The sequence below is a fragment of the Chenopodium album genome, chromosome 22 (assembly GCF_948465745.1).
Source record: "Chenopodium album chromosome 22, dcCheAlbu1.1, whole genome shotgun sequence".
Lineage (NCBI taxonomy): Eukaryota > Viridiplantae > Streptophyta > Magnoliopsida > Caryophyllales > Amaranthaceae > Chenopodium > Chenopodium album.
Genome location: NC_137855.1, coordinates 9,463,345 through 9,491,209, shown reverse-complemented (window position 1 = coordinate 9,491,209; position 27,865 = coordinate 9,463,345). Strand labels below are relative to the sequence as shown.

At 31.5% G+C, this 27,865-nt stretch overlaps 3 protein-coding genes across 4 annotated transcripts; all 3 read left to right on the top strand.

Annotated features, from left to right (window-relative positions):
• Nucleotides 1–1,377: 1,377 nt before the first annotated feature.
• On the top strand, nucleotides 1,378–4,993 carry LOC145605253 (guanosine deaminase-like). 2 transcript variants are annotated; one of them, XM_081661297.1, is made up of 4 exons: nucleotides 1,378–1,509; nucleotides 3,126–3,316; nucleotides 4,148–4,252; nucleotides 4,365–4,993. In XM_081661297.1, the coding sequence occupies exons 2-4, from the start codon at nucleotides 3,260–3,262 to the stop codon at nucleotides 4,809–4,811; spliced, it is 609 nt and encodes a 202-aa protein (XP_081517423.1). In that variant the 5' UTR covers nucleotides 1,378–1,509; nucleotides 3,126–3,259; the 3' UTR covers nucleotides 4,812–4,993. The 2 variants fall into 2 exon arrangements, with proteins under 2 accessions (XP_081517423.1, XP_081517422.1); XM_081661296.1 differs by having other exon boundaries at nucleotides 1,393–1,524.
• Nucleotides 4,994–8,882: 3,889 nt separating this feature from the next.
• LOC145605400 (guanosine deaminase-like) lies at nucleotides 8,883–12,621 on the top strand. Its single transcript, XM_081661442.1, has 4 exons — nucleotides 8,883–9,023; nucleotides 10,431–10,621; nucleotides 11,894–11,998; nucleotides 12,108–12,621. Exons 1-4 carry the CDS (start codon nucleotides 9,002–9,004, stop codon nucleotides 12,291–12,293), a joined length of 504 nt encoding a protein of 167 aa, XP_081517568.1. The 5' UTR covers nucleotides 8,883–9,001; the 3' UTR covers nucleotides 12,294–12,621.
• Nucleotides 12,622–21,775: 9,154 nt separating this feature from the next.
• LOC145604915 (guanosine deaminase-like) lies at nucleotides 21,776–24,947 on the top strand. Its single transcript, XM_081660901.1, has 5 exons — nucleotides 21,776–22,089; nucleotides 23,042–23,101; nucleotides 23,285–23,475; nucleotides 24,382–24,486; nucleotides 24,571–24,947. The coding sequence occupies exons 1-5, from the start codon at nucleotides 22,068–22,070 to the stop codon at nucleotides 24,757–24,759; spliced, it is 567 nt and encodes a 188-aa protein (XP_081517027.1). The 5' UTR covers nucleotides 21,776–22,067; the 3' UTR covers nucleotides 24,760–24,947.
• The last annotated feature ends 2,918 nt before the right edge of the window (nucleotides 24,948–27,865 follow it).

Below are 27,865 nucleotides of genomic sequence, written 5' to 3'. Positions count from 1 at the left end.
CAGAGATATTTTGTTTCCTAAAACAGAAATAGTGCAATATTTGTGAAACTTCCTTAAAAGGCAAGTGGTGCAATAAGTAAAAAACGGAGGAAGTATACGCGTCCCACAAATTGATATATTTACGAAAATATCATGCTGACTGAAATATTTTGTTGATATATCTTAACCCATTAAAAAGTGGAAACTTGTGAAAATTTGGTCAACAACTTAAGCAATGCTGTAGTGTTTTGAGTCTTGAGTCAATAAAGTTTACTTAGAGGTGATAAAAAATCGGGCCGGGTCTTAACACTATTTCTCGTGCCCAAACTCGCAAAAAAAGTAACAGGCTTGTCAGGCCAAAGCGGGCTTTTCAGGTCAGGTTCGGGCTTTTTAACTAAAAAAAATGGGTTTATATGCTTGCCTAAATCAGTTGTTAATAGTTGGTCTCGAGACCAGCTAGAGTTGGCTGGTCCCTCAGTCAATAATGAACATTTACCCTAATAAAAATGAACATTTTTTAACTAACTTATTTTACAATAATTTTGAATTTCTGAGTAATTTAATGTTCATTTTCATGCAATATGATATTCATTCATATAAAATAAATGTTCATTTTCTAACAGACATATTGTACCAATACGAGTACTGAATCATGGTTTCAAAATCCTGAGCTCCATCGCCATTAACGACCTTAGCTACACCTTCAGCATTAACATTCTCATAATTATTCCTTTCACTATCATTATTCTTAGAGCCATCAACAATTTTGTCATCACCAGCTTCTCCATTAGAGATTTTCTTCGAATCCTCCGCTTTGAATCCTTCACTTCTTCCGCCATTGAAGAAGTAGTAGAAGCTTTAATACTCGCATAGTCGCACCACCAGCTGTACTATCTCATTGGCGAACAGAATCGCAGTTATCCGCCGCCATCATTGTTATCATTGTCGTCACACCGATAATCCTCGCGTGATTCTGAGATCGCCATTAGAGTAAAATTTCTTCAAATAATGAAATGTTCATTTTTTTTAGTAAATGATCATTTTGTTTCTAGCAAATATTATTTTTATAGTGCGGGACCAGCTAGTTATGGATGGTCTCGAGACCAGGGAAAAATTTGCGTGCCTAAATCCGCCTATTTTCGGGCCGAGCCAACGGGTCGAGTCAATGTTGAACACCTCTAAATTTACCGTATAATCAGTGACAAAAGTTTTGGGGTGGGGATTCCCTTCCCCCTCGGCCCCTCCCAAATTGCCTAACCCGTTAACTTGGGTTGGGTTGGGTTGAACCGGTAAAAAGTTCCGTCTTGATAGGCCCTTCTCCTCACCTTTAAAAAAATAAAAAATAAATAAAATCTATGACTCCTTCAATCTTCGCCGCTTTTTCTTCATCTTCCTCACAAAAAAAAAAAAAAACAGTGAAATTGCAGAAATGGTGTCACGCTCGATGCAGAAGGCGTTCGCTGCTAGCATACTCAAACACGAGAAAAAGACTTGGCTTGACGCTTGACCCTAATGAAACCAATGAGATCTGTATGGCTAACTCTCGTAACTTTCTTACCCTTCTCTTTTCTTCTTTCGATCATCATTGTTATTTTGTTTCATTTTCTGTGTTTTTATTTTGTTATTTGTGATGATGATTTGTTGGTTTTTAGGTCATGGATTGATTGGGTATTATTTTGTTTTTTCTGGGGTTTTAGTGTTAATGGGTTTGTTTGTTAATCTGTGTTATAATTTGATGTACATTGTCTGAGTAATTTTTTATAAGAGTAGATTCTAAATGCTTTAATTTTGAGTGAAATGCGATTTGTAGTTGTAATTACTGGGTTTTGCACTTCTTGTTTAAAGCAAAGAATTTTCAGTTTTAGGGTTAAATGATGTTGATTGAGCATTTTGAGTGGATACATTTAACTAAATTGGTTGAAAATCTTGAAATTAGTGAGGAAAGAGTTGTTCTTAATTGGGTGCAACGTCAGTTTTTAGGGTTTGTTTAAGTTATTCATTTGGAGGAGAATTAGGGTTTAGGTATTGCACTTAGTTCTTCCTTGAATCATTATTGATGATTTTGAGGATTTTATCAGTGTGTAAATGTAACTTGTCTATCGTTACTTCAACGAGCATTCTCCTTCTCGGTTTATTATTGAGATGAAGGTTTGCTCTTGTTTCCGAGAGATAAGACATTTTGTTTGGACTTGCTTGTATTGAGATTGGTGAGGTCTTTGATCATTGCATTTGGCAGGGAAAGTTTGTTATTTCGAGTATGAAGTTTAACATTTTTAGTGGACCAGAAATTGCGTTTTGGTTAATATGTTATGTAACCCTAGACATTAATGTAAAAAGATTTTATCTTGGCTAGCACGATGTGAGAGTTAATTCATTAAAAACTACAGTTTCACACCTCTATCACTATGTGCATCAATGCATTGGTTTATGGTTTACTGGTTCCTAGTTTTGTAAGCTACACATTATATACTATAATGTGATTGAATGTAGCTTTTCTTTAGTTAGCTCTTTAAAATACATGCTGTTATGTTCTTCGCACTTAACTAGACTTGAAATTGTTTAAAAATGTGATTTCTGGGGTGTTAATAGTTCATATAAGAAAATATACTTTCTGCGTGAGCCATCTCTTTTTGGCAATGGAGATGTTCTCCAATGATTTTGGATAATAATGTGCTAGTGAACATCAGTAAAATAGTTGGTACTTGCCTGCCTTCTGAGTTTGCGCTCATTTTTATTGTTAGTTACTCCCTTATTCTTCTACAAAATTCTGCTGACCATTCTTCGAATTTGCTACTGTGTTATCTGTCTCTAACTACCCTTGTTCTTGTGAAAATTTAGTTCTTTGTGATGTTGTGTTATATTGTATCATATGTACTGCACTTGTATCATTGTTATTTTGTTTGGGAAAAAGTATGCCGTCATTTTCTCCGCACTTAGTTATTCTTGGAATCCTAATTATGATTTCTAAGATGCGTATAAAAATCTATCCTTTCTGCTTGAGCCATCTCTTGTGATCTTGTGAGTATGATTCTTGTGATCTTGTCAGTATAATCGTGTTGAAAATTTGTATGTTGATATATTGATATGTACGAAGTATAATGCTAAATGTAATTTTTTTTTTTATCCAAATTGGACTGTCTAAGCAGCTGTACGGGATAAAGACGAGAAATTCTTGACAAAGGCAATAGAGGAAGCTTACAAGGGGGTGGAATGTGGACATGGGCGTCCCTTTGGTGCTGCTATTGTTTGTAACGACAAAGTAGTGGTCAGCTGTCACAACATGGTGTCAAAATACAAAGATCCAACTGCACACGCAGAGATCACGGCTATAAGAGAGGTTAGCTTACCAGCTCTGCTACATAACGGACCTCATTGCTAGTGATAGAGTATATGAATCAATCATGTGCTTCAATCATGTTAAAGGATCATCTCAACCAAAAGCTTGAGCTGATGGTTGAAGCCCATGATCAATTTACATATTCTATCACTTAGGACATTGCCTAAAGCAAATTAGTGATATTTGTTTCTGACAGGTTTTATGGGTTCATATAATCAATGTGTCTAGCGTTTGTGAATTCGTTCAAATGCATACCTTGTGCTACAATATATCCACTCAGTGTTTATATAGAGTGGATAAATTTCTTGAATGCTACCATTTACGTTGAGTTTCATGCCTGAAGTTCATTTCAATAGCGCTAAGAATGTACTGCGTAGTACACGATTTGATGTTTGTGTTTACTGCATTCTGTTACGTGTTTTATCCTCGTGAACTGTCCAGTGCTCCAAGAAGCAAACATGCCTTAAATTGACTTCTAAACAAGTTCTGGCTTTATCACATTTACATGTTGCTCTTGTGCTATTTCTATCATCAGACACTTTGCGAATTTAGTTGGTAATACAAAGGGTTGATGTGTTACATAAATCTGAAGCTGTAATTCTGTAATTGTGTGCTAATTTATTGAAATTTGATCATGAATATATTATTGTTCATTAGATTTTCTACACATCTTAAGATTCAAGAGTGTGTGTTAATTGAAGTTATCTTCTCCGTGATAGGATCTGCAACTTTGCAAGTTACAGACTTTGCAGTTTAAGCTATACATGTCAATATAACATGATAATCATATAATTCAATTTTTTTTTTTTTTAATTGGATCGATTATTACAGGCATGCAAAAAGCTCGATGGAATTGAGCTGTCAGATTGCGAAATGTATGCATCTTGTGAGCCATGTTCAATGTGCTTTGGCGCTATACAGGTTTCGAGAATCAAGGTCTGTTTTAATGTCTACCAACAGTGCTTAATTCTGATGACTATGCCCAGATTCCTGATCTTTGTAGCTTGTCATATTTCCACAATCTTATAAAGTTATTATATTAAAACAGAGGTTAGTGTATGGCGCTAAAGCTGAAGCTGCCATAGCAATGGGCTATAAAGCTGCCATTTCTGATGCATTGAGAGGCACTGGAGTTTATCAAACAACGATCGAGATCAAACAAGCTGATGGCAATCTAGCCATCATTGCTGAACAAGTATTTGAGAAATTTCCTAAATCTAAATATTATACGAAACAGTGGCGTTTGAACCGTGGGTTCGAAATCAAAAAAAAAAAATCCGATGATAATATATTAGTTAAATATTCAATACATGAGTTCAAATTTTGCGACTCAATATCCGCATCATCAATAGGAGACAAAATATCTTCTTCTATCGGAGGATTCCTTGAACTAGGTGAAGAACTAGTAGTGGACTTTTGCAAATTCTCGGCACGTTTCCAAAGACTTTTTTTTTTTGTTTTGAAAACAACCAAAAAGACTCTAAACTCATGGTAAGTTGGTAACAAAAGCTCTACAATCTACAATAATACACAAAATAAACAAGATAATAATTGTTATTTTCAATCTTAAAGTCTATACTAGTTACAACATTACTTCTTTTATAAATCTACTACTTTTAAAGTATAATTCTATTGCAAAAAATTATACTTCACATGAAACAAAAATCCCAAGTCCCCAATAAACCTTTTTTTTTTTTTTTTAATGTTATTTTGTCTGAAATCTGAAAAAAAAAAAAAAAAAAAAAAAAAAAAAATCCCCCCCCCCCAAAAAAAAAAAAAAAAAAAAAAAAAAAAAAAAAAACTAAAAAAGGGTATTTCAAAAAGTCATTTTGCGCGTGCAATTGTAGTTTCCTTTATTTCGAACTTGTAATTGGTTCTTTTGTCTTTGTATGGTTCGATTACGATTTCTTATGTAAGTGCCGTATGGCTTATTATTAATGAATTTTAATCTCCCCCCTTCAAAAAAAAAAAAAAAAGTAAGAATCGAACCTAGGACTTATAAGCATCTCGCTGCTCTAACTTTCAGCTCTAACCAATGCGCCAGACTTACTCAACAGATTATTTACCTCACAAAAACTGTTTTAACCCTGTTTTTTTTTTTTTTTTTTTGGTTTTTTTTTAGAAAAAAAAAATTTAAACTTATAATTTTTTTCCAAAAAATCTGTGGGTTCAATGAGCCTCCTTGAACCCCTCTAGATCCGTCCATGATACGAAAAGACAAGCGCCTCAATGTGAGGATCACAAATGTCACTCTCTTATTGGCTTATCTTATGTATAAAATATATCTATATAATTTTTGTTTACATATTCAAGCATCGTTATTTTTGTTCAACTTTAAACAATAAAAGCAAGTTTCTATACATGCATAAGATTTATATGGTTTCCTAACATGATTAAATTTTTAATAATAAAATGTATACTTTCCAATACTGCAAATAATCCATAACGTCTTTCCAATCTTTATTTATAGTTAAGTTAAAGAATAATACTGTAACAATACTCGTGCAAATTTAAGTTTCCCATGTAAATTTTGTTTTCCCATGTACTATATTACTTTCTCTCTCTACTTTTTTGCATACCCAGTGTTAATTTACTTTTTCAATGTACTTTCACTATTCTTATTTGTGTTTATTAATTCCCGTGAAAAATGCCTATAAGGGACTATCAAAAGGGGACGGAGGTAGTAATATTTATATATGGTTGTTGGAAAAAGCAAATGGGGTGAACATTTTGGGACTAAAATTTGCTCATAAGGGACTATCAAAAGAGGACGGAGGGAGTATAATATAAAAAAAGTATATGCATATAATATAATATTTTATAACACGGGTCCTCCATATCAAGTGTAGTCTCAATCACTACTACACCAATTGGTTGTTGGTATAGTGGTAATTGAGACTACAGTTAATTGGCAGGGAGGACCCGTGTTCGATCCCCTGCAACAACAATCGAGAGGGGAGTGGAACCTAACAGCCCACAACTGATCCTCGAATCCGGATTAGCCCAAAGGGTGAACCGGATAGAACACCCAAAAATTGATCGAGCAACTCAATGCATATATGACGGGAATTAACTTATCTTTTATATATCTTATACAAAACTCTAAAGTCTATAATTTTTTCAAAATATAATAATAACATTTGCAAATTTTTGTTAATATGAAAGATATAAACCCATCAAAATGTATATATAGTTAAATTGTTTGATAACTTATATCGAATGCGTAATTTTATTAAAATTATTTGCATGTAGTCATTAAATGTGTTGGATGTTGTGTAGCTATGCAATGTTCAAAACTTTAGTTGAGCTACTTTGATTTAGTGATTGTGAGTAAAAAGATATTGACTTCGATATTAAAATATAATAGTCTAATAAATTCTAAATAGAAAAATTAAAACAAAAGGAAATGAAAATAGTAAATGGCTTTAAATATGAAATATACATAACCTTTTAAATCAATTTAGCGAATTCAAGAGACAACTTTAAGGCTTTTAAAATTAAATGGGGGAAAATATATGTAAAAGAACATTTTTAGAGATATAAATGTTCATGCACTATTATAAGAGTTTTGTTAACCTTTTTATAATTAAGGTAGGGACAAATCTTAATATATACTCCGAATATTTTATTTGTATAAAATTATCAGTATCCATACGACCATACCTATATACGAAGTATTTGTGTTGTATAGTGTATTTAATTAGTTGTTGGTTATAGGACTATTATATAATATATAGTTTTTGGCACAATGCTTAACTTAGGAAAGATATAAGGCTATTATTGTGTCTATAGATTTGGTGAGTGCAATGGGTAAATAAAACATGTATATATTAGAATGATTGTAGCTACTGATGCGGATGGTATGATAAGAAAATTTAAGTAGTTTTTTCTCAACGGGATATATAAATGAATTAGTCCACTTCTCTTATATAGTTATGTGGAGTATTATTCAATTATTTTTCAATTAATAAAATAACATTATAAAAAATTAAAAGAAATTCAAATAACATAAAATACTATTCAAATCATGTTCCTCTAATTTTTTTATTGACCATTAGTAACCAAGTCCTTTATTAGTAATTGAATTACCTTTGTTTATATTTTTATTTTTCCTACGGGTTTTATTATTTGATTTATAAACCGTGCATCGCACGGGCACTATGCTAGTTCAGTGCTAAATTATACTTCCTCCGTTTCTTTTTAGTTGACACGTATTTCTTTTTAGGAAATTTCTTTTTTAGTTGACACGTTTCCTTTTTGGGTAAATTTTTTACCTTGCATTTACAAGTTACCCCACTTGCTTTTTCATTCTCTATCACACACTCTCCTCTCCTTAATATATGTGCCTAAATCAAACGCGTCAACTTTCCGTTTCTATTTAGTTGACGCATTTGATTTAGGCACACATATTAAGGAGAGGAGAGAGAGTGATAGAGAATGAAAAACCAAGTGGGGTAGCTTGTAAATGTAAGACAAAAAATTTACCTAAAAAGGAAACGTGTCAACTAAAAAGAAACTTCCTAAAAAGAAATACGTGTCAACTAAAAAGAAACGGAGGTAGTATGTACAGCAGTCAGTCAATTTTTGAATTTTGTAAAATGACTCGATTCCTCCACCAATGGAGATGCACAAAAATTATAATAAAAGGAGTCTTTAATGACTTTAGCTGAACAAATAAAATCAATTTCTTTATGTAAAGCTTAAGCCTTTGTTTAGTTTACCTCCTCCTCCTCCTCCTCCTAGAGATGAACATAATAAAATGAAAGAAACTAAATTTAACTTAATTGATCGAATAGAATTTAATGGAGCTAAATGTGACCAATAATTAAACAGTTTTCCTCAATAATGCTAGAAAATGCTCAATAGCATGTTTTAACATTTTCCTAATCTGAATCTACCTCATACAAAAGAAAAAAAAAAAAAAAAACTCATTTTTTACACAAACTTTTATATGTAGTTGGCCATACTCTGTAACCAACTATTATGGGAGTCACTTCGTTATTGCCATAGGGGTAAATTGTTTAATCTTTAATGTTGTAGTCTTGTAGGGGTTACTTTATCTGTATTATAGGGATTACTCGATCAGTCAATGTTAGAAGTAATTCGATCAGTGTTATAGAGGTTATTTTGTTTGATTACATTGTGTGACTAACCACACACAAAACGCGTTGTATTTTTTATTGGTTCACAGAGATTAAAGTAGCAATTTTTCATACCTAAAAACCTCTACTTCAATGAAGAGGTTATTTGGTTGGTTTATACACTTATTTGTTGTAAAATTTTTTATTTTTTCATTTCGTTTTTAATATACTGAACGAGAGAAAGACGACGCACTATAAAAAAAAAAAAAAAAATAAAATAAAATAAACCCGTGACGTAAACAATCAATCAATCAATTAAAGCCTTAATCCCATAAGTGACGTAAACAGGAGATTGGAAAATTGTAGTAATAAAGATACTATTGTATTTGTGGAATTGGGCCATTTATGAGCATTATTGAGGAATGAGGATAACAATTCCAATACTTTAGGAAGAATTTATTTAGACCCATAAAGAAATCCAGCTACTACTTTCACAAAATATACTCCATTGTCCATTCCACACATTCTCCAATATTTCTAAATACCTACACTCATCTAAGAATTCTACTCATTCTTAATCTCACAATTCAATTCAATTCAATTCATGGAGGATGATTATGCTAATGGTATGTCTCTAACTTTTATTTTTCTTCTCCTATGATCCCATTTTGCATGAATTTCAATTTGACTTTGGTTGACTGTATTTTATTAATTGATTATGTTATTTGCATTACTTTGCTTACACTAGTATTTTATTATTTTTCTGATCTAAAATTAGTCGTTACTTGCCAAAATCTTTTTTTTTTTTTTTTTTTTTTTTTTTTTTTTTTTTTTTGGTGTTTCACAATATAGCCGGGTGACACTATCAATCTAAAGGCTTCGACTTATTAGGCTATGTTTAATTAACCTTATTTTTGCTTATTTGATTTGGTCTAAATTTATTGTTTCAGTCTTATATGATTTAAAAATTTAATTGTCTGATATGCTTAAACTTTGATTATAAGCTAAGTCAAAAGGAAAAAAAAATTGAAACAAATGAAATGTTATTAAATTTGTATGAAGTATATAACTAGGTTAGTCCCATGAATTACATTTTCTATGAATTGAGATATTGAATTAAAGGAAGAAAAAAAAAAAAACTCTAATGAATAATGACCGATGAAATCTAATCAGAATATTGAGGCCCTGGTAAAGTATTGATCCATAAATCCATTAAGGCCCACATAACTAAAAAAAAGGCCAAGCAAAATTGTTTAAAATATGTTTGCATCACATGTGGATCTTGACGAAATTTTTTGAATGGCATGATGTGTGTACAATTTGTAGAGTTAATGATGTAAGGGTGAGCGATTTCTAATAACAACTCATACTACCTCCGTTTTTTATTAGTTGCAACAAAGAGATTTATACTCATTGTTGACACTTACGACTTAAATGTATTGTTTGGAAAGTTTATACTTTAACATCACTTACATCACCCCTAACTAGTATTGTACAAATTATATGTTACTGTTAGATGCAATGCATACTATAAATCCCGTAATTTATGTACTAATGTCAAAATAATGGCAGTGGTCTTTTTTTCCTCTTACTATTTGCTCAACATTAGGAATTTTTCCTGTTATCACCTATTTTATCTTCTACACATCACTTAATGAAATAATAGCACAAGAGGAAATCTGATTATAAACCACTGATATATTTTGGACGGAGGGAGTACAAGTTATCCTGCTTACATTCAAATAAGCAACGACCCTTTTGTGTTACAATACCTACTATATATACTCCCCCGTCCCCAATTGTTTGCCCTATAAACATATTTTGCTTTATCGAGTTTTGGTTAAAAGGAACTGATGAGAGAAAATAAATTTTTGGACCTGAAGTAATTTTTATGATAGAAAAGTGGTGGTCATTTAGACCCTTATGTACATTCATAGTCTATATAACATATATAGTGCAAGCAAATAGGGACGGATGTAGTAACATACTGTTAATTGTAAGGTTTCCTTCTCATCTTTGGACTGTCTAAACAGATATACAAGATAGAGATGACAAACTGTTGACAAAAGCAATTGAAGAAGCTTATAAGGGAGTTCAATGTGGAGATGGGGCTCCTTTTGGTGCTGTAATTGTTTGTAATGATCAAGCAATTATCAGCTGTCACAACATGTCGCGGAAGTACAATGACCCAACTGCACACGCAGAGGTCGTGGCCATAAGAGAGGTTAGATTAGTTGCTAGCTTTGTTGTTATTTGTGTTTGCATTAATTTGCTACATACAGAATGTTACTCATTGCTTAGGACATTGATTTACTGCGTACTAGTTGTTTTTGTTTAGGAAAAGTTTCGATATGAAACATCATTTTTAAGCTTTGTTACATGGTCTCTTTATTTGATTTATTTCTTTGTGCACAAGATCAACTGCATCTCTTGTACTTTAATTCTTGCTTTTTCTTGAATGACAAGCTAGGACATCTTCGGGTTCCTGTTGCCTTAGAGATTGATATAATTTGAGCTAAATGTAGCTCTTTGTTTTGTCAAAGAAGCTTTAGTTAGGATGGAAATTTAATGAGATATTTATGCTAATTAGAATCTTCTATGCTCCAACACAATTTGCCTTATAATTGAGTTCTAAAATAAGTTTTTGGTTTAAATTATCACATTCGCCTGTTGCACTAGTGCTGTTTCTATACCAGTCACTTCTCGAGTTTAATGCTGATTCTGTGATTAGTGTGCTATTTCATTCTGCAGTTGTTATCCAGCATGCTATCTTATTGCAATTTGATCAAGAAATTATAGTTTCCTATGTACTTTCTACGTATCTTAATGATATATAAGTCTGAAACGACCTTATGGTTAATTTATACTTCCTGGCATTCTTCCACCTTGGTTGGCTAATGCTGTAGTAGTTTAAATCTGAAGTTGTATGATTAAGGAATTCATAAACCATATTGGGCAACACTGTCAGTCGGGCCTTTTTTCTGAGGAGTTTGAACTTGTGTAACCATACTGTTGTCCAAATTAGTAAAACGAAGACTAGTAGTCGATTTTAGTCCAGAGCTCAGATGATTCATGATTCTTTGAGGCCCCGTTTGTTATAGTTTCAATTTTCAGTTCCTGGTTTAAGTTTCTGTCATCTATATCAAGCCTTGTTTCAGGTTTTTGTTTTCTTTAATCATTTCCAATTGACAGTATATCTTATTAGGAGGCAATCTGTATTATTTTTACAATGGGAATTGTATGAGTCAGTGTCAGTCTCTTCATTTTGTTGCTAGCCTGCTTCAAATAGTGTAAGTGTGCTTCAATTTTTCTAGCAGTATAAGTATGCTTAATGATCTTTGAGGCTGATACATTTTATTTTCGATGATACCAAATTTTGCACATTAAAATTTGTGCTGTTACGTAAAATATATCATCAGATTATGTAAATATATTAGTAACATCCCTTGATCATCAAATACTCTTTTTTTTCACAAGATTGGTTTAATTTTTTCAGGCATGTAATAAGCTCAATCGAACTGAGTTATCAGATTGTGAAATGTATGCGTCTTGTGAGCCATGTTCAATGTGCTTTAGCGCGATACAGATTTCAGGAATTAAGGTTTGTAATAATGTTTATGAATACCACTTATTTCTGATGATTATGCACATATTCTTGCTGATCTTTGTACTTAATAATAATGTTTCAAACACTTGCATTTTATTAACAGAGAATAATGTATGGAGCTAGTGCTAACACTTCTAGAGCAATGGGTTATAGATCTCCCATTTCTGATGCATTGAGGGGCACCGGAGTTTATCAAACAGCAGCTGATCTCGAGATCAAACAGGCTCACCATAATCTGGTTATCATCGCTGAGGAAATATTTAAGAAATTTCCTAAATCCAGTGTTTAAGAAAATAAAAATATGGATTTGTATGTACACATAATTCCGGGAAAACCATCCATATGATCCCACGAAAACACATTTATGTAATTAGCTCAAGTGGTTAGACCTCCTCTCCCGGTTTCAGGATCCTAGTATTGATTCTCATCACTCGCCTTAGTGCCACTTTAAACACCAAAAAAAAAAAAAAAAAAAAAAAAAAAAAAAAAATCAAGAAGACATAATTAATATGGAATGAAATGTAATATTATTTTAGATTAAAGGTGTAATATTTATCTTATTTGTAATATTTGTTATATGATTTCTTATCTTAAATAAATAAGATTTATAACCTAAATCTTAAGTCCTAAAGTGCTCCACCATTACAGTTTCACAAAAATGTTGGCATTGTTGGTGTTAATTTATCTTCCTTCCAAACTTACCTCATCTTAAAATCTTAAAATGCTTATAGACAACATCATTTTGAGGAGTACTTAACAATGAGAAAATACAAGTTTATGACCTTATTATAAACAAAATGTGTTTATTAAGTGGTAAAAGTGTACAAAAATTAACAACTTTTTTTTTTTTAAATATCGAAAATGAGTGCTATAATTATTGATATAATTACAAAAGTGTCATACTGAGTAGACTTTTTATTTTGTTCATTTATATGAGGGCTTCCTCGACAATCTGATTATCAATAAAGCACGGATGGAGAGAGAGGGGGGGGGGGGGGGGACAAGGGGAACAACTATCACCCCATTAAAAAAAAAAAAGAATTATATTAGCGATTTAATTACCGAAATTAGAATTTTCATCTTTAAGTTTAATTGTTTAAATCCCAATTTCTAATAATAGTTTGGATCACTTGAGTTGTTTTGTTGACATTTAAATTCCTCACACTTGTTTTAATTAGAATTATAGAAACTTGATATTTAGTTAGACGGTTACGGTTGTTCAAATATTAACTTGTTGATTATGTTAAGCTGTTTACAGATGAAGTTTTTCATTAAGGCGATCGTTGATCAATCTGTGATGTAACTAGTTTTAAGGTGATTCATACTTGTGTCGGAATTTTAGATTTCCTAGGAATTGTTTGTAAGTGTCGTATGACTATATTTTATTAATAAAATCCTTTTCCTTTTTATCAAAAAAAGTTGTTTGATAAATTTTATTGAATGATTGATTCAAAATTTTCAATTTAATTAAATTAGGACATAATGTCAAGTGTCCCCTTAATTCAAACAAGTCCAAGGCAACGAGAAAACTATTCGAGCAATCTTTGACAATTCACATTTAAATGAATGAAATCCAAGGAAATGATCTTCAATATTAACCCAAGAAAATGATTTGAAAGTAAGTAGTTCAAGAACTAGTAATGCACCATGGGAGGAGGAATAATTTATATATGATGTCTTCTTCCTCATGATCCGAGAGAAATAATAGATATAATGGGTTATTCTTAAATTAAAGATATGCGGCGAGGAGAACTTATATTCTCAAAAAATAATATAAAAAATCCAACCAAATTAAAAAAGCTATAACTTTCCTTGAACAAAAGTGCTTGATTTATGTAATTTTTATTTTATTATTCCGAATTATATGACCAAGTTCTTGGATAATTATTTAACTATTTATGTATCGAGTAATTTTTTTGAACTTTTTTTTTTTTGTCAAATTATGTAATATCTATTGTCCCTCTAGTTTGAAGTTTCTAGCTCCACCACTATATATATACAGTTACTTTGACTTAGGACATGGCAGCATGGATGCTTAACATCCTTCGCACTCAAAATGTCCTTGACCAAAGCTTAGCCAATGGATTTCCTATCATCATAATTTCTTACTATCAATCAATCTAACACATGATTCCAAACATAAAACCTTAAGCATAAATCCATTTCAAATTAAAAAATTGAGATTAAACTACCACAACACTGTCATTCATAATGTAGTGCAAAAATAACACAACTAACCAAAAAAAAAAATCATTCATCTCCACTATTGCTTTCCTAAGAAGTAAATATACACAAAAATGCACTCACAAACACAATAAGTACCAAAAATAATGATAAATATAGTAAGACAAAAAAATGTCATCATGCAAAATAAGATTGCAAGTCAATTATTACAAAACACGTCTTTGGTGAAACTAAGAGAGCACTTTCTCTTTTACCTAAATTTCTCAAATGCAACAAAATGGAATTATATTGTAGAAACCAAAACTGAAATTTGTAACCTATGGTCCACCATCAAAACTTGTGCCAACGATAACAGGATTTGCATTGGCGATATTGTCATCTTCTTTTCCAGATTTACCGTTTCTAGAATGTTCCTTTTTCCTTAACTTCCAACAAGTATATTTGATATGTCCTTTGGCATGACAATAGTTACAAATATTATGCCTATTAACATTTTTGCCATTGTTAGGTGATTCATTTTCCAAAAATCTATCTCTGACAACCAAAACATCATTTTGAGGAGTACATGACTTAAGAATTTGACTATCTGTCATGTCTCTTTGGATTAGGGCATGGATAACATCCTTAACACTCAAAATGTTTTCACTATGTATCATGGTATCACGAAATTGTTTGTATGATGGTGGTAAAGAGCACAACAACTTAATAGCCAAATCTTCATCATCCATCGATACATTGATTTTTTGTAAATCCGTTAATATTGAAAAAAACTCATCTAAATGAGGCTTAAGGGAGTTACCTTCTTCCAAACGTAGATCATGAAGTCTACTTTTGAGGATTAGACGGTTGGTAATGCTCTTTGTCATGTATAACGACTCCAACTTCATCCATAAACCTAGCGCAGAAGTTTCATTGGCAACTTCTCTCAGAATTTCATTAGACAGACAAAGTTGTATAGTCGAAAGAGCCTTCAAATCAATCTCCTCCCACTCCTCCATGGTCATAGTCTCCGGCTTCTTAGAAACACCTCCAAGAGCCTTGTAATAACCGTCATGAACCAAGATAGCCTTCATCTTCAATTTCCAAATAGTAAAATTGACTGATCTATCATACTTCTCGATATCAAATTTTGTTGTTGACATGATGACAACTCAAGATTTAAGAAAATGAAATCCTCTGTTTATTAACTTGAACTTCTCTTTGATATCAATTTTTATTTTGAAAGATAGTTTTAGTGTTTAAATTAACAAAACAAAGACAACAAAAAACTTAAATTGATATATAGGAGTAGGAGGACAAGGTAAAAATACAAGGATTTACAAGGTTTAGACAAATTGACTCATTCCATGAGTAATGGAGATAAAGGCCAGGGCTTCCCCTCAATTCAATTTTGGCTTTCCTCTTCTTTGCTAGATTAAAGTCATAATAATAATTGATAATACAATTTTTTTTCTCATAAACTAGTAATAAATCTTTGCTTTTTCTTTATAAGAAAAAATAATATATTTCCTTTTCACTATGATTATGGCCATATAGGGAGAACAAATAAAATCAATTTCTAAAGGTAAGCTAGCTTGGGACTTAATTGGCCTTTACTAAGCTGAATTAAAATGATATTTTGAAATATACCTCCAAACAAACAAGGACTAATTTGTTTAAGAGCCTTATTGATGACTCTCTCCATCCCATAATAAATTCTACATTAGACTTTTTTTTGTTTTCAGTGTACGAATTTCACTATTAATATCTTTAATTACTTATTAATAAAAATAAATTAATTAAAAGTTAATATTTTGTAAAACACATCTAAAAAAAAGCTAATAATAATATCACATTGAATGATATATCATTTGTATTTCACTTCGAAAAGCTAAGTTAAACGTGGCCAATAATTGGATGATTTCCCTCAATAATGCTAGAAAATGCTCCAATTTCACACACAGGTCCTTTTATTTATATATTGTTTTCACACACACATATAATAGTAGTGATTTTCTTCCTGAAAACCTCTATTTGAAATAACAATTTTTAGGTAATTTTTTTTTTTCAGGAAATAAAGTTTTCAAGTAAGTTAGAGATGAAAACAGCTTTTTCAAAAAAAAAAAAAAAAGGATTTATTTTTTTTAACTTTAACCACAAAAAAATACTCATATCGTCTTTTACCACCCATTTAAAACAAGTAAATTGTTTTATTTTATCACCCAAAAGAAAAATTGAAAGTTGGACTTGCCTTCACTTATTAGTATAGAATGAATTTGTTGGTGGGGCCTACACTTTAACGTTTTTCTCTAATTTTGCCTTCAAATTCATAATTTTCTCCCCTCTTTTACTTCATTTGACACACCAAATCAATCTTATTCACTCTCTTTCTTAGTTCTTTATCCCATAAGTTGAAGCTTAATAATTTGATCATTTATCATGTTTAAATTTTTGTATTAATTAACCATCAATTTTCAAAAAAAAAAAAAAAAAACACTATAAAAATGTTTAGTTAAAATTGGAGATTGTTGAACAATTTTGATTAGATTAAGCTTACCAGGTGCTTATTAACGTATAAACTAGCTATTACCTCATAATTAATTATTTTACTAATTTTAAATAATAATAAATAAGCTTTTGAGATAGTTTTTTTTTTTTTTTTTTTTTTTTTTTTTTTTTTTTTTGCTTGATGGATTGTTGTAAAGTTGTTTCATGGGTAAAGATTTATGTGGCATCGAAAAAGAAGTTAATCCTTTCATTAAAATTAGATTAATTGGACGAAAAATTTTCTTTACAACTACAACAGATTGATAGACCTTCTATATCAAAGAAGGCCGTAAATCATAGCGATATGAACGATGGTATGAAGAATGTGAAATTTGCAATAAAATGATTGTAGTTTTGCTAAAATGATGTTTTTGTTTAATTCAATTATATATAAATCTCCTTTCTTCAAATATATATCTACATATATATATATATATATATATATATATATATCTACATATATATATATACATATACATATATATATAGGGGAGGGATCCGGTAAGAACCCCACCTTATATAAGAACCCTTTCTTATGTAAGAACCCTAATTATGTTCTAAACTTTTTCCTATGTTCTAAATTTTTTTCAACTTATGTTCTAAAGTTTTTCCTATATTCGAAAAATTTTCTTACTTATGTTCCAAAATTTTTCCAATGTTCTAAATTGTTTTTTAGATTATGTTTTAAATTTGTTCCTATGTTCTAAATTATTTTTTTCAGCTTATGTTCTAAATTTTTTTTTCTATGTTCTAAATTATTTTTTCAGCTTATGTTCTAAAGTTTTTCCTATATTCTAAATTTTTTCTACTTATTACCAAATTATTTTTAATGTTCTAAATTGTTTTTAGATTACGTTCTAAATTTGTTCCTATGTTCTAAATTATTTTTTCAGCTTATGTTCTAAATATTTTCTATGTTCTAAATTATTTTTTTCAGATTATGTTATCAATTTTTACCTATGCTACGATTATTTTTTTCAACTTATGTTCTAAATTATTTTTTCTTATGTTCTAACTTTTTTGGTTGTTTATGTTCTAAATTTTTGCTATCTTTCAAATTATTTTTCTTATGTTCTAAAATTTTTTGCTTATGTTCTAAACTTTTTCTACTTATGTTCTAAATTTTTTTTCTATGTTCTAAATTTTTTTTTTCTATGTTCTAAATACGAAATTCTCAAAATTATAGAAATGCCATTACTGAAGGATCATTTTAGATGGTTAGATCAAAACTAATAAAGGGCTGAGATTGGTTCTTATATAAGATTGGGTTCTTATATAGAGGAGGGTTCTTACATGAGCCTTCCTCTATATATATATATATATATATATATATATATATATATATATATATATATATATATATATATATATATATATATATATATATATAAATCTCTTTGTAGATATTTTATGACTTTTTATTTATGAATCAATCTTCATTCAAAATAATTATTCACAAGACACATTCTTTCTCCATTTGATTGTATTCACCTCTATTTTATATGATGTTATGATGCATATATGCTCCATAGTAAATAACCATGCGTACGTACTCTTCTATAGTTCTATGTAAGCTCTCTTCAATCAAATCACTCAAAATACAATTATTTCGCACCAAATTCTATGTTAGAGACACGACAAATAGACGTAAATATAAACATAAATGTCAAAATTCAAAACCTAAATACTCCATTATATAATTACACTAAAATGAGCAAGATGAAAAAATTATGAAAACAAATTTTTGAAAAGAATCATAACTATATCAAAAAATCATAACTATATCAAAAAAAAAAAAAAACACAACAGACATATTTCAAACTAAGAAGTTTGAAAAGATGTTCATCGGTCCAAAATCGAAGCGGATAAAGGATAAACAGACATATTTCAAACTAAGAATTTTTAATCAGGACGTTTTTAAATACCCGACCCTAATTTGAATACTAACATTCATGTGGAGTTTCAATTACGTAGTCAAGTTCAATTTTTCCCTTTATATTTATTTGACGGGATTCTTCCGTGCTTCCGTACATTTCAAGTAACAAATTACGTTGTTTCAAAAAAAAAAAAACAAAATACGTAGTATAAAATATCAAAAAATAAAAGACAAAAAAAACAACTTAGAAAGTTGAAGCAAAAATAAAATAATTGGATAGATACCTTAAAAAGAATACGGAGAAGATAACTTGAAGAAGAGGAGGCAAATCCACTTATTTGGGCTATCTCCGCATGTGTGAGATTAAATCAAACAAGGCCCATCATTGATCCATTAAGCTTCCTTTCATAAAGTAGTACACCACCGATCACCAGGCACCAACCTTAATTTTTTTTTCTTTTTGGACAAGAACCAACCTTTGTTAAAAATTTGTAAAACAGAAGAACAATTTTTTTTTAGTGGAAGGAAAATAATTAAAATATATCGAATCCTTACTAAATAAAAAAATGTTTAATTAATATCCAAAACACAAATATTTAAGTGCCTTATGGCCTTCCATAAAGTAAATCGGGCTGGGCATGCAACTTCATCAACTCTAAACAATGGAGTCACCACCAAAATTAGTCGGACCACCGCCTAACCACCAACCCTGTCGCCACTCCCAGCAGCCGCGCCAGCCACCGTCGAACTTCCTTAGTATCTCCATACAGGCCACAAATAAATGGGGCGGTGGCCTTGAATCAATACATTGATGATCAAAAATAGAATAGATAAGCTGAAAAGATTCCTCAAGGAAGCTCTCTATCACCCTACTCATGAAACTGTCTTTCTTTTTTGGACTGAGCGGGTTAACAACCTTCCTCATGATGAGAATAGAAACCAGAAGCACGACCGGAGGCTTTTTTCGATTGTTCCTGATCCGAATATAAAGATTTTTTTACCATTAATAAGGATAGAATAGGACTTGGAGTCTAAATGCATTCGCTATAGCGCATGCGCTATTAAGACTTGCCGAGCGGTCATCCGATAGGGGCTTTTAGAGTGGCATTACCGGACGTGAAGAAGAAGGTTAGAACGAATAAGCTAGCTCTTTGCCCGGACAAGTTTTGTCCAATTCCCGTTGGAGGGATTGGATATAGTCCGGTTTTACTTTAGGTTGATTACGACAGTTGTTAGTTTCGTCTCTTTATGAGAACAAGTATTACTTCCAGGAACTCTCCGGACTCCGACACGAAATCGATTTGCTTTGGCTGATAGCTGTCTAGGATCAGACCTTCGTCCCAGCCAGAACTCGATCTACGGCGGCGGCCACCTGTGGGACCGACTCCCGACCAGGAAGTACCGGCAGCTACTCGGCCTGTCTCGCACTCGTATGGGCCACAAAGAAGCTTCGCCACTATATGCTTACTCAGAAAGATCTTCTTAGATTTTATAATAGAAAGAATGTGCCCCCTAGATGTTTGATTAAGCTTGACTTGAAAAACCTGGCTTTGAAACCCGCCGCCGCATAGCAAGTTGAATCTGGGTGGTTTCTCCGTGGACAATGCCACCTTAAATCGTTTTTGTAAAAAAATGGTAAGGGACACGAGTGAACAGATTCAAGGGCCTCATTCGTGGACTCGTGCTGCTAATAAAAACCTCATAGCTGCTCGAAAGCTTTACGAACAAGCGAAAAGGCCCTCCGACTTAAGAAGGAAATAGAGTCAAGGCCGTAAGGAAGGTCGAACTCCGATCTATTGTTCCTTGTAGATCGTCATCTCAAAATTTTGCCTAGAAAGGACTTTAGTTATCCATCCAAAGAAATTATAAACTCTTGATTTTAAAATCCCCTCATGTCCTATTGAAGCAAGAATAAACCGTAAAAGAATTCAATAAGGAATTGTTCTGCCCCGATTGCGCGTCGAACCCAATGTTGAGGTTGGTGGGTTTTCGAATAGTCTTGAGGCTGACTTGGGTTAATGAGGTTTTGGGTTGGCTGGCTGGGTGGGATTCCGATCTATACCCAGCAAGTAAAAAGAAGGAGAAGCTTCCCATTCAAGGCCCATTTTCAGAAACAAGCTAAGTTGATTGTCATTATTTCGTTAAGCAAACGAAATCAAGCAAGTATACTTTTGCATGCGTTTGTGTTTATTTTTATTAATTTTGATATTCAGTTTTTGGGAAAAAGTCACTTTTGTGAAAAAGGGAACACTTTTTGAGGAAAAAAGGGTCACTTTTGTGGAAAAAAAAGGTCATTTTTGTAAAAATATAGGTCACTTTTGTATAAAAAAAAAGGTCACTTTTACTTTGTAAGAAAAAAGGGTCACTTTTGTGAAAATATGGGTCACTTTTGTAAGTAAAAAGGGTTACTTTTTGCAAAATGTTCGATGTACAATAAAATAATTGTAAACCGGGGGCATGCAAAAGTTATTGTATCCAATAAACAATACATGTGTTGCAATTAATCGACAAGGGAGCACCTAGTTCTCGGAAATACACACTAAATGATTAACAAAAAAAATATGTTTATCAAATTACATTTTCGTAAATAAATCTACAATTTTTCATTAATTCTTATTTGATTTTGTTAAATCTATTTTCTTTGTTGTTAATTGTCGATTGTAGATGTCGTGTTACTTTATTTAATTAAATTTAGTGTTCTTTTGAACTACTTTCAAAAAATGAAAAAAAAAAAGAAGCCTTAAACTAAAGTGAGAAATTAAACCCAAACTCTCTAATAGAAAGAGAACGATTACTAATTATGAACATAAAATAAAAAAATAAAAAAAATTAAAACTAATAGGAAAACAAGAAATTAGGGTTTTTTTTTTTTTTATGGGTTTATCATTAACCAAAAGAATAAAATACAAGTTAATCTTTATGAATGATAAATTTTGTTAAATCTGGCATCAATATAAAAAAAATCATCATAGCCAAAACCGCTACTTATTGCCGCATTTAACCCTTGTGGTTGCGGCTAAGCAATGTTTAGCAATAATGGATTATTTGTAGGATTAAAAATAAAAATAAAAATTTCTTTTTTAGAGAAAAAAAAAAAAACCGTAAAAAAAAGTGAAGCAACTTACATCTCCTTTCTCCTTCCCATCTCCACAAGACCACCACCACCAATCCTCCATTATTATATAAAGAATACACACACTCTCTCTCTCTTTCTCTCTCTCAATTTCAATCTCAATCTCATTCTCTTTCTTCCTTGTAGTTTTCTGTGATCGGTAGTTCAACACATTCACACTTTCTTGGAGTCTTCTTCCTCTTTTTTTAATACCATAAAAATTTGACTCCTCTCTTTCTATTTCTATTAAATTCAATATCTTTCTTATTCTTGGTCTACCCTTTTCCATCATTATCTGTTATTTTCATTCCAATTATCGATTACCCATCTGGGAATTTCGCTCATTGTTCATCTTAATTTTAATCATGGGTGATGCTAATGGTAATGGTATGTATCAATTTTAAGCCCTTAATCTTGTTTTTGCTTAATTTAATTACTGCTGATTTTGATCAAGTTTTTGATGAATTTTAGTGGGTGTTTGATTATTTTGATGATGCTTTATGTTTGAATTTTTTTTGGTGATTTTGTTTTCAGTGTTTGATCTGTTGTTTCTGGATTTTGCTTTAATTAATTCTCAACTTACATAGTTACATCATTGATTTATATGCTTTTGTGGGGTTGACCCCGGTAATGTAATTCTTCATAAGAATAATCAATATAAATTACCCTTTTTGAATTTTGTGCAATTGAAATATTTTTGTAAAAATTTACCCTTTTTGAACTTTGTGCAATTGAAGCAAAATCGAGATGATCATTTAGATTTTATCATATGATTGGCATAATCTGGCCTGAAAATCTGAAATTGGTCTAAGATCAGTAGTTATTTGCTTCTGAAGAGTTAGTTCTTGGTATGAATCTATGAGCTATGGTAAAGTTGTGATTTGAATAGCTTTGAGTTTAAAATTATGTAAGATTAGAATCTTAATTTTTGTTATTATTACTAATACTGGGTGTGATGGCTTAGGGTTTGATGATTTTTGAAGAGGCTATGAATTGCCTTGATTATTTGGAATCTACCATTGGTATTTGATTTGGGTTGAACTATTTGCCTTGACTTTAGCACTTCTGTATCAACATCACAAATCCACTTCTTTAAGAAGAGCACTTGTATTGTATACAATAAGTTTAGTAGACCCTTTGCGAACATGACTTTTATGTGATTTGTGATGACTAAATTATTGTATACAATACACTTGTTGTATACAAGTTTTTGCCTTGAGCATAACTTATGTCTTATGGATATGTTATCTTATGCGCCGTGTTCATAGCTTTCCTTTTGATGATTATCAATTATCGTATTTGACTGACTTAGTTGTTTGCATTTGCCTTCTTTTATCAGTGGTTGAAGCCATTGATGGAACCATCTCTCTGGCTTCTGCATTTGCTGGTCATCAAGAAGGTAATCACACAATTCTAAATCTATATATATGATTTCTGAAATCTGTTGTATGATGAGTGAGCTAGCTAAGTTATTGTCGGTTTTCTGCTTATTATAGTAATTCGCTTTTTGTTTGAAGCACCGCCTATGATGTCTTGCCAGTGATCATAATGTTTCCGTCACCTATTTGTATCATCTAAACAGCTGTACAGGATAGAGACCGCAAATTCTTGACAAAAGCAGTTGAGGAAGCTTATAAGGGGGTTGATTGTGGACATGGAGGTCCGTTTGGTGCTGTTGTTGTTTGTAATGACGAAGTAGTTGTCAGCTGTCACAACATGGTATTGGAGTACACAGACCCAACTGCACACGCAGAGGTCACAGCCGTAAGAGAGGTTAGATGATTAGCTTTGTGGCTATTTATGGATGCATTTCTTTGCTATCCTATGTACATTATTGCTTAGAACATTGACTAAGCAACCCATTGTTATACGTTTTGTAAAGATTTGGAAAACTTAATTGTTTAGGTTTGTAATACTGAATGTTAGAATGTAATACTTAACGTGTTGCTATCTTGGATTCGTTAACATACCTTGTATTTCAATGTGTCCACTTCTTTCAGGGGGGTCTTAAATGACAGGAAATTATTTAGTTTGTCAATAGTGTCTTGAATGTCGGGTTTGAGCATTGGCAAGCTAAGGAATTCCGCTACATGTTTGCCCTCACAAATTGTTATGTCTAAATACAGGGAGTATTTGGATGCTCTAGTAAACACAATTTGTCTCTTGCAGTCTTGCTATTTACTACTGCAAATTCACGATATCACTCAATGACTAGTTTTTAAAACGTCGTCATCTTTTTAATAGCCCCTTTTTTTTTGCTGATTGTTACCTATTTAGTTTGGCTGTAGTATACGGTTTAAGTGACTAGAGAAATCAAGGGTAGGAGGGATATGTTTTGTTTAATCATTTTCTGAGAACATTTTTAAAAGGTCAGAGGACTATACAAGTCAGTTTCTTTGTTCTGTTTCTAGCTTGCTTCACGCAGAGAGACGATGCAGTAATCTGCTAGTTATTTTTTTTTAGCATAATGGTCGACCTGCCTATTAATATAGACTTGATTAAGCTTGAAATTACTCCCTTTTTTTCCCCTAGTATTACAGGATTTCCTGTCTTTGATGATCATGGGGTGCTCTCTTAAGTAGTGTCCTATTATATAATCATCCTGTTCTGTCTCATTAAACTACACATATTTCAATCATCAAATACTTAAATTCTTTCTAATGAGGTCAGTTATTTCAGGCATGTAAAAAGCTCAATCGACTCGAGCTGTCAGATTGTGAAATCTATGCATCTTGTGAACCATGTCCAATGTGCTTTGGTGCTATTCACCTTTCACGAATCAAGGTTTGTTTTTCATTTCCTGCCCATTTGTTTTGCTTGATCCCCTGTTTTTTTGCTGATCTATATCACTTTTGTTAACAAAAACAGAGGTTAGTGTATGGAGCTAAAGCTGAAGCTGCCATAGCAATCGGTTTTGATGATTTCATTGCTGATGCATTAAGAGGCACCGGAGTCTATCAAAAGGCCAACCTTGAAATCAAACAAGCTGACGGGAACCAAGCAGTCCTCGCTGAGCAAGTATTTGAGAAGACCAAGGCAAAATTCTCCATGTATTGAAATTTCCCATTTCCAGTTCTTAAGAATAAATCCATTATTCATAGAACTTCTCATTTTCTGTACAAATTAATTCAGGAAATCTTTCCTACCGATTTAAAACACCATTTCCTTTCTCGAAAATCATCAGATTTTCATGGTGTATAGCTGAACTCTACACAATTGATCAATGCATACCATGCTTACATTCAGTCAACTTGTCTACTTCAGATTTACCTTTCTATGGCTTTCATTGCCTAGCTTTCGTCGTTCAAGTAGCACATGATATGTATGTCCTTAACTAATCAGGTACACAATAACACAAGATGTTGAGAATCACGTTGCACATTGCTATCATTTCAACATTTAGTGGGGTAGTGAACTAGTACCAATTTTTTTTGGTTTTTTTTTTTTTTTTTTCGAATGATAGTACTATGTTTATTTGGAATCAAACATATAGAGATCCTGTTGCTAAAGGAGGTGAACGGGTTGTTTGTATGGAACAAAACGATCTAAATCCAAATTAAACAAGCTACATTTAGGTTTAACATACTCAATTATTTGAACAATTGATAGGGATAACATCAATTAAAATTGTGCCTAGTCGGTTTTAGTTGAGTCAATTTCAGTTTGTTGCCATCTTCAATCTTTAGCGTCGGTTTGTGTTGGGTCAATTTCAGTTTGCTGCCATCTTCAATCTTTAGTGTCGGTTTGAGTTGGGTCAATTTCAGTTTGTTGTCATCTTCAATCTTTAGCGTCTAACGTAAGTTTGAGTAGGATCAATTTCGATTGTCTATCTTCTGAAATTGTTAGCGTCTAAGTAGATACTTACGTGGCGAACCACTTTGGATAAGGGATTCATGAGTTACATGTGGAATGATTTCTTTCCAAGACAGCCAAGGAAGCAAAATAGTAGATGTCTAGATGAAAAAAGTTATTGAGGTGATATACAAACATCTTTGTTTTGGTGTGATTGAAGAGACACTAAAGATGACGTGCATCTTATGATGCAAAATGGTGATACAGTGCTTACAGGTGTTTTTAGTGATAAGTGAGAATTGATCCTTTTCTTTAAATAGCTAGTGTTAAGAAATTAAAAAACTGACTTCTTTAAGCACTAGAAGATTCGAATAATTAATAGTAATATCATATGAGTAAAGATGAACACTTGTAACCCTCGTGAAAAATGAAAAGCATTTCAACCTTATCGAAAAGATGGACAAAAGTTTCAACAATATATGGATTCCCATAATGTGAACAATTTCTTATTGCATGAGTCATCAATTCATCATTGCCCATAAATCCATAATAGTTTATTGCAACATGTTAATTGCAACATTTTATCTTTTACTATTATCTTGGTGTACAGAGCTTTTTTCTATTTATTGGCAAGTCATATGCCGAGTAATGTATACAAGATACAGCAATAATTGCATTGGACATATATATTACGGAGTTGTCCCTCTATTGTTATTTAGTTGACACTATATTTTGATGGGTGTAAAATTTATGCAACACTCATTAACTGAGTAATGATTTTTTTTTTTTTCTTTTTCAATATGGCTAGCAGATAATGGGTCCATAGTGAGATTATATGTCAACCAAGGGCCTGTTCACATTTACTGAACTGAACTGAACTAAAGTGAGCTGAAATGAATATTTTATGAGAGAGGGAAATTAGGAGCTGAACTGAACTGATTGGAGCTGAACTGAACTGATTAGAGCTGAGCTGAACTGAACTGAACTGATTAGAGCTGAGCTGAACTGAACTGAACTGAAATTCAGTAAATGTGAATAGACCCTAACTAAGGTAGTAATTTCTTCACCAAATACTAAATTATCTTTTTTTTATTATTATTATTATTTTTATTTTAAACTTATTTTATCTAAATTATTAGTCCATATCTAATCTTATTTAAAATCGTCAAACCTTATTATTTTTAATTTTAGCCGCTTAAGCCTCGTTTGGTTGGAATGAGAATTAAATTTGGAAATTGTAATTCATGGTAAATTATTTCCTTAATAAAATTCGTAGGAATTTCCTTACATTGTTTGGTTTTGAGTCTTCTGACAATGGAAAGTTGAAATTTACTTAAATTTTCACATAACGTTCATCAAATTTTTTCTATGGAGGCGGATGCACCAAGCATGGTGCATCTGGTATTCTTTAAAAAAAAAAGGCGGAATGAACATTTAGTTATTCAGCAAAGAACATATAGTTGTTTTGCAAAGAACATATAGCTATTTTGTAAAAAACATCCACTTTTATATGTTTTTTTTTTTTTGTAAATCTAAAGAACAGTTGTAATATTAGTAGAGAACATAATAATATTAGAGTATATTATTCATATAGTAAATGTACTTAGTATAAATGATCATGTATGTATGAAAAAGTACATTTTACTGTATTATAAATTTATAATGTACATTGTATTATATTCTAATGAACATATATGTTATAATGTTGGTTACATGTTTAATGTACATTGTATTATTTGCATCATGTAAGTATATGAAAAAGAACATTTTACTGTATTTTAATGTACACTGTATTATTTGGATCTACAACTTTTTCTAAATTTGTCTATTTGCTTGCTTTCTTCTTCCAAAATGTATTAATCGGTCGATCTTCTTCAAGAACTTCATTTTATTTCTCATTGCAACAACAAAATTACATCAAAATCGCAATTAAATCTCATTAAAATCAAATATTACAATTTTCAATCAAATTTATAAAAAACAAACACTCAAACTCAAAATATACAAGTATGAATGTCGAATTTGGTCTTACCTTTTTTTTTTTTTTGTCATCTTGAACAATTTTGGACTCAAAATTTCGAATTTCTTGAAATTTTGCTTGAGGTTTGAGGAATTTAAATGGGTTTGAAGTTTTGTTTGGAGAGAGAAAGTGAACTTTTGGTAAAAAAAAATGAAATGATTTGTAATTAATGTATGGTAAAAAAAATAATTATAGTACTATTTATCTATTTCATTATACAAAATTTCTTTCAAAAAAAATATATATACATAATTGTTGCACAAAATTCTGATGTGCATTATAAATGAACACTATGTTCTTTTATGTATATGTCCATGTACATTTAAATGAACACTATGTTCTTTTATATGC

What these genes read in the sequence shown, in the direction of transcription:
- LOC145605253 (XM_081661296.1), top strand. An exon ending in AGATCACGGCTATAAGAGAG is followed by an intron (nt 3,317 to 4,147) that starts GTTAGCTTACCA and finishes CGATTATTACAG; the next exon opens with GCATGCAAAAAGCTCGATGG. An exon ending in TACAGGTTTCGAGAATCAAG is followed by an intron (nt 4,253 to 4,364) that starts GTCTGTTTTAAT and finishes ATATTAAAACAG; the next exon opens with AGGTTAGTGTATGGCGCTAA.
- LOC145604915 (XM_081660901.1), top strand. Translation starts at nt 22,068, where the DNA reads ATGGGTGATGCTAATGGTAATG. An exon ending in AGGTCACAGCCGTAAGAGAG is followed by an intron (nt 23,476 to 24,381) that starts GTTAGATGATTA and finishes CAGTTATTTCAG; the next exon opens with GCATGTAAAAAGCTCAATCG. An exon ending in TTCACCTTTCACGAATCAAG is followed by an intron (nt 24,487 to 24,570) that starts GTTTGTTTTTCA and finishes TAACAAAAACAG; the next exon opens with AGGTTAGTGTATGGAGCTAA.
- LOC145605400 (XM_081661442.1), top strand. Translation starts at nt 9,002, where the DNA reads ATGGAGGATGATTATGCTAATG. An exon ending in AGGTCGTGGCCATAAGAGAG is followed by an intron (nt 10,622 to 11,893) that starts GTTAGATTAGTT and finishes TAATTTTTTCAG; the next exon opens with GCATGTAATAAGCTCAATCG. An exon ending in TACAGATTTCAGGAATTAAG is followed by an intron (nt 11,999 to 12,107) that starts GTTTGTAATAAT and finishes TTTTATTAACAG; the next exon opens with AGAATAATGTATGGAGCTAG.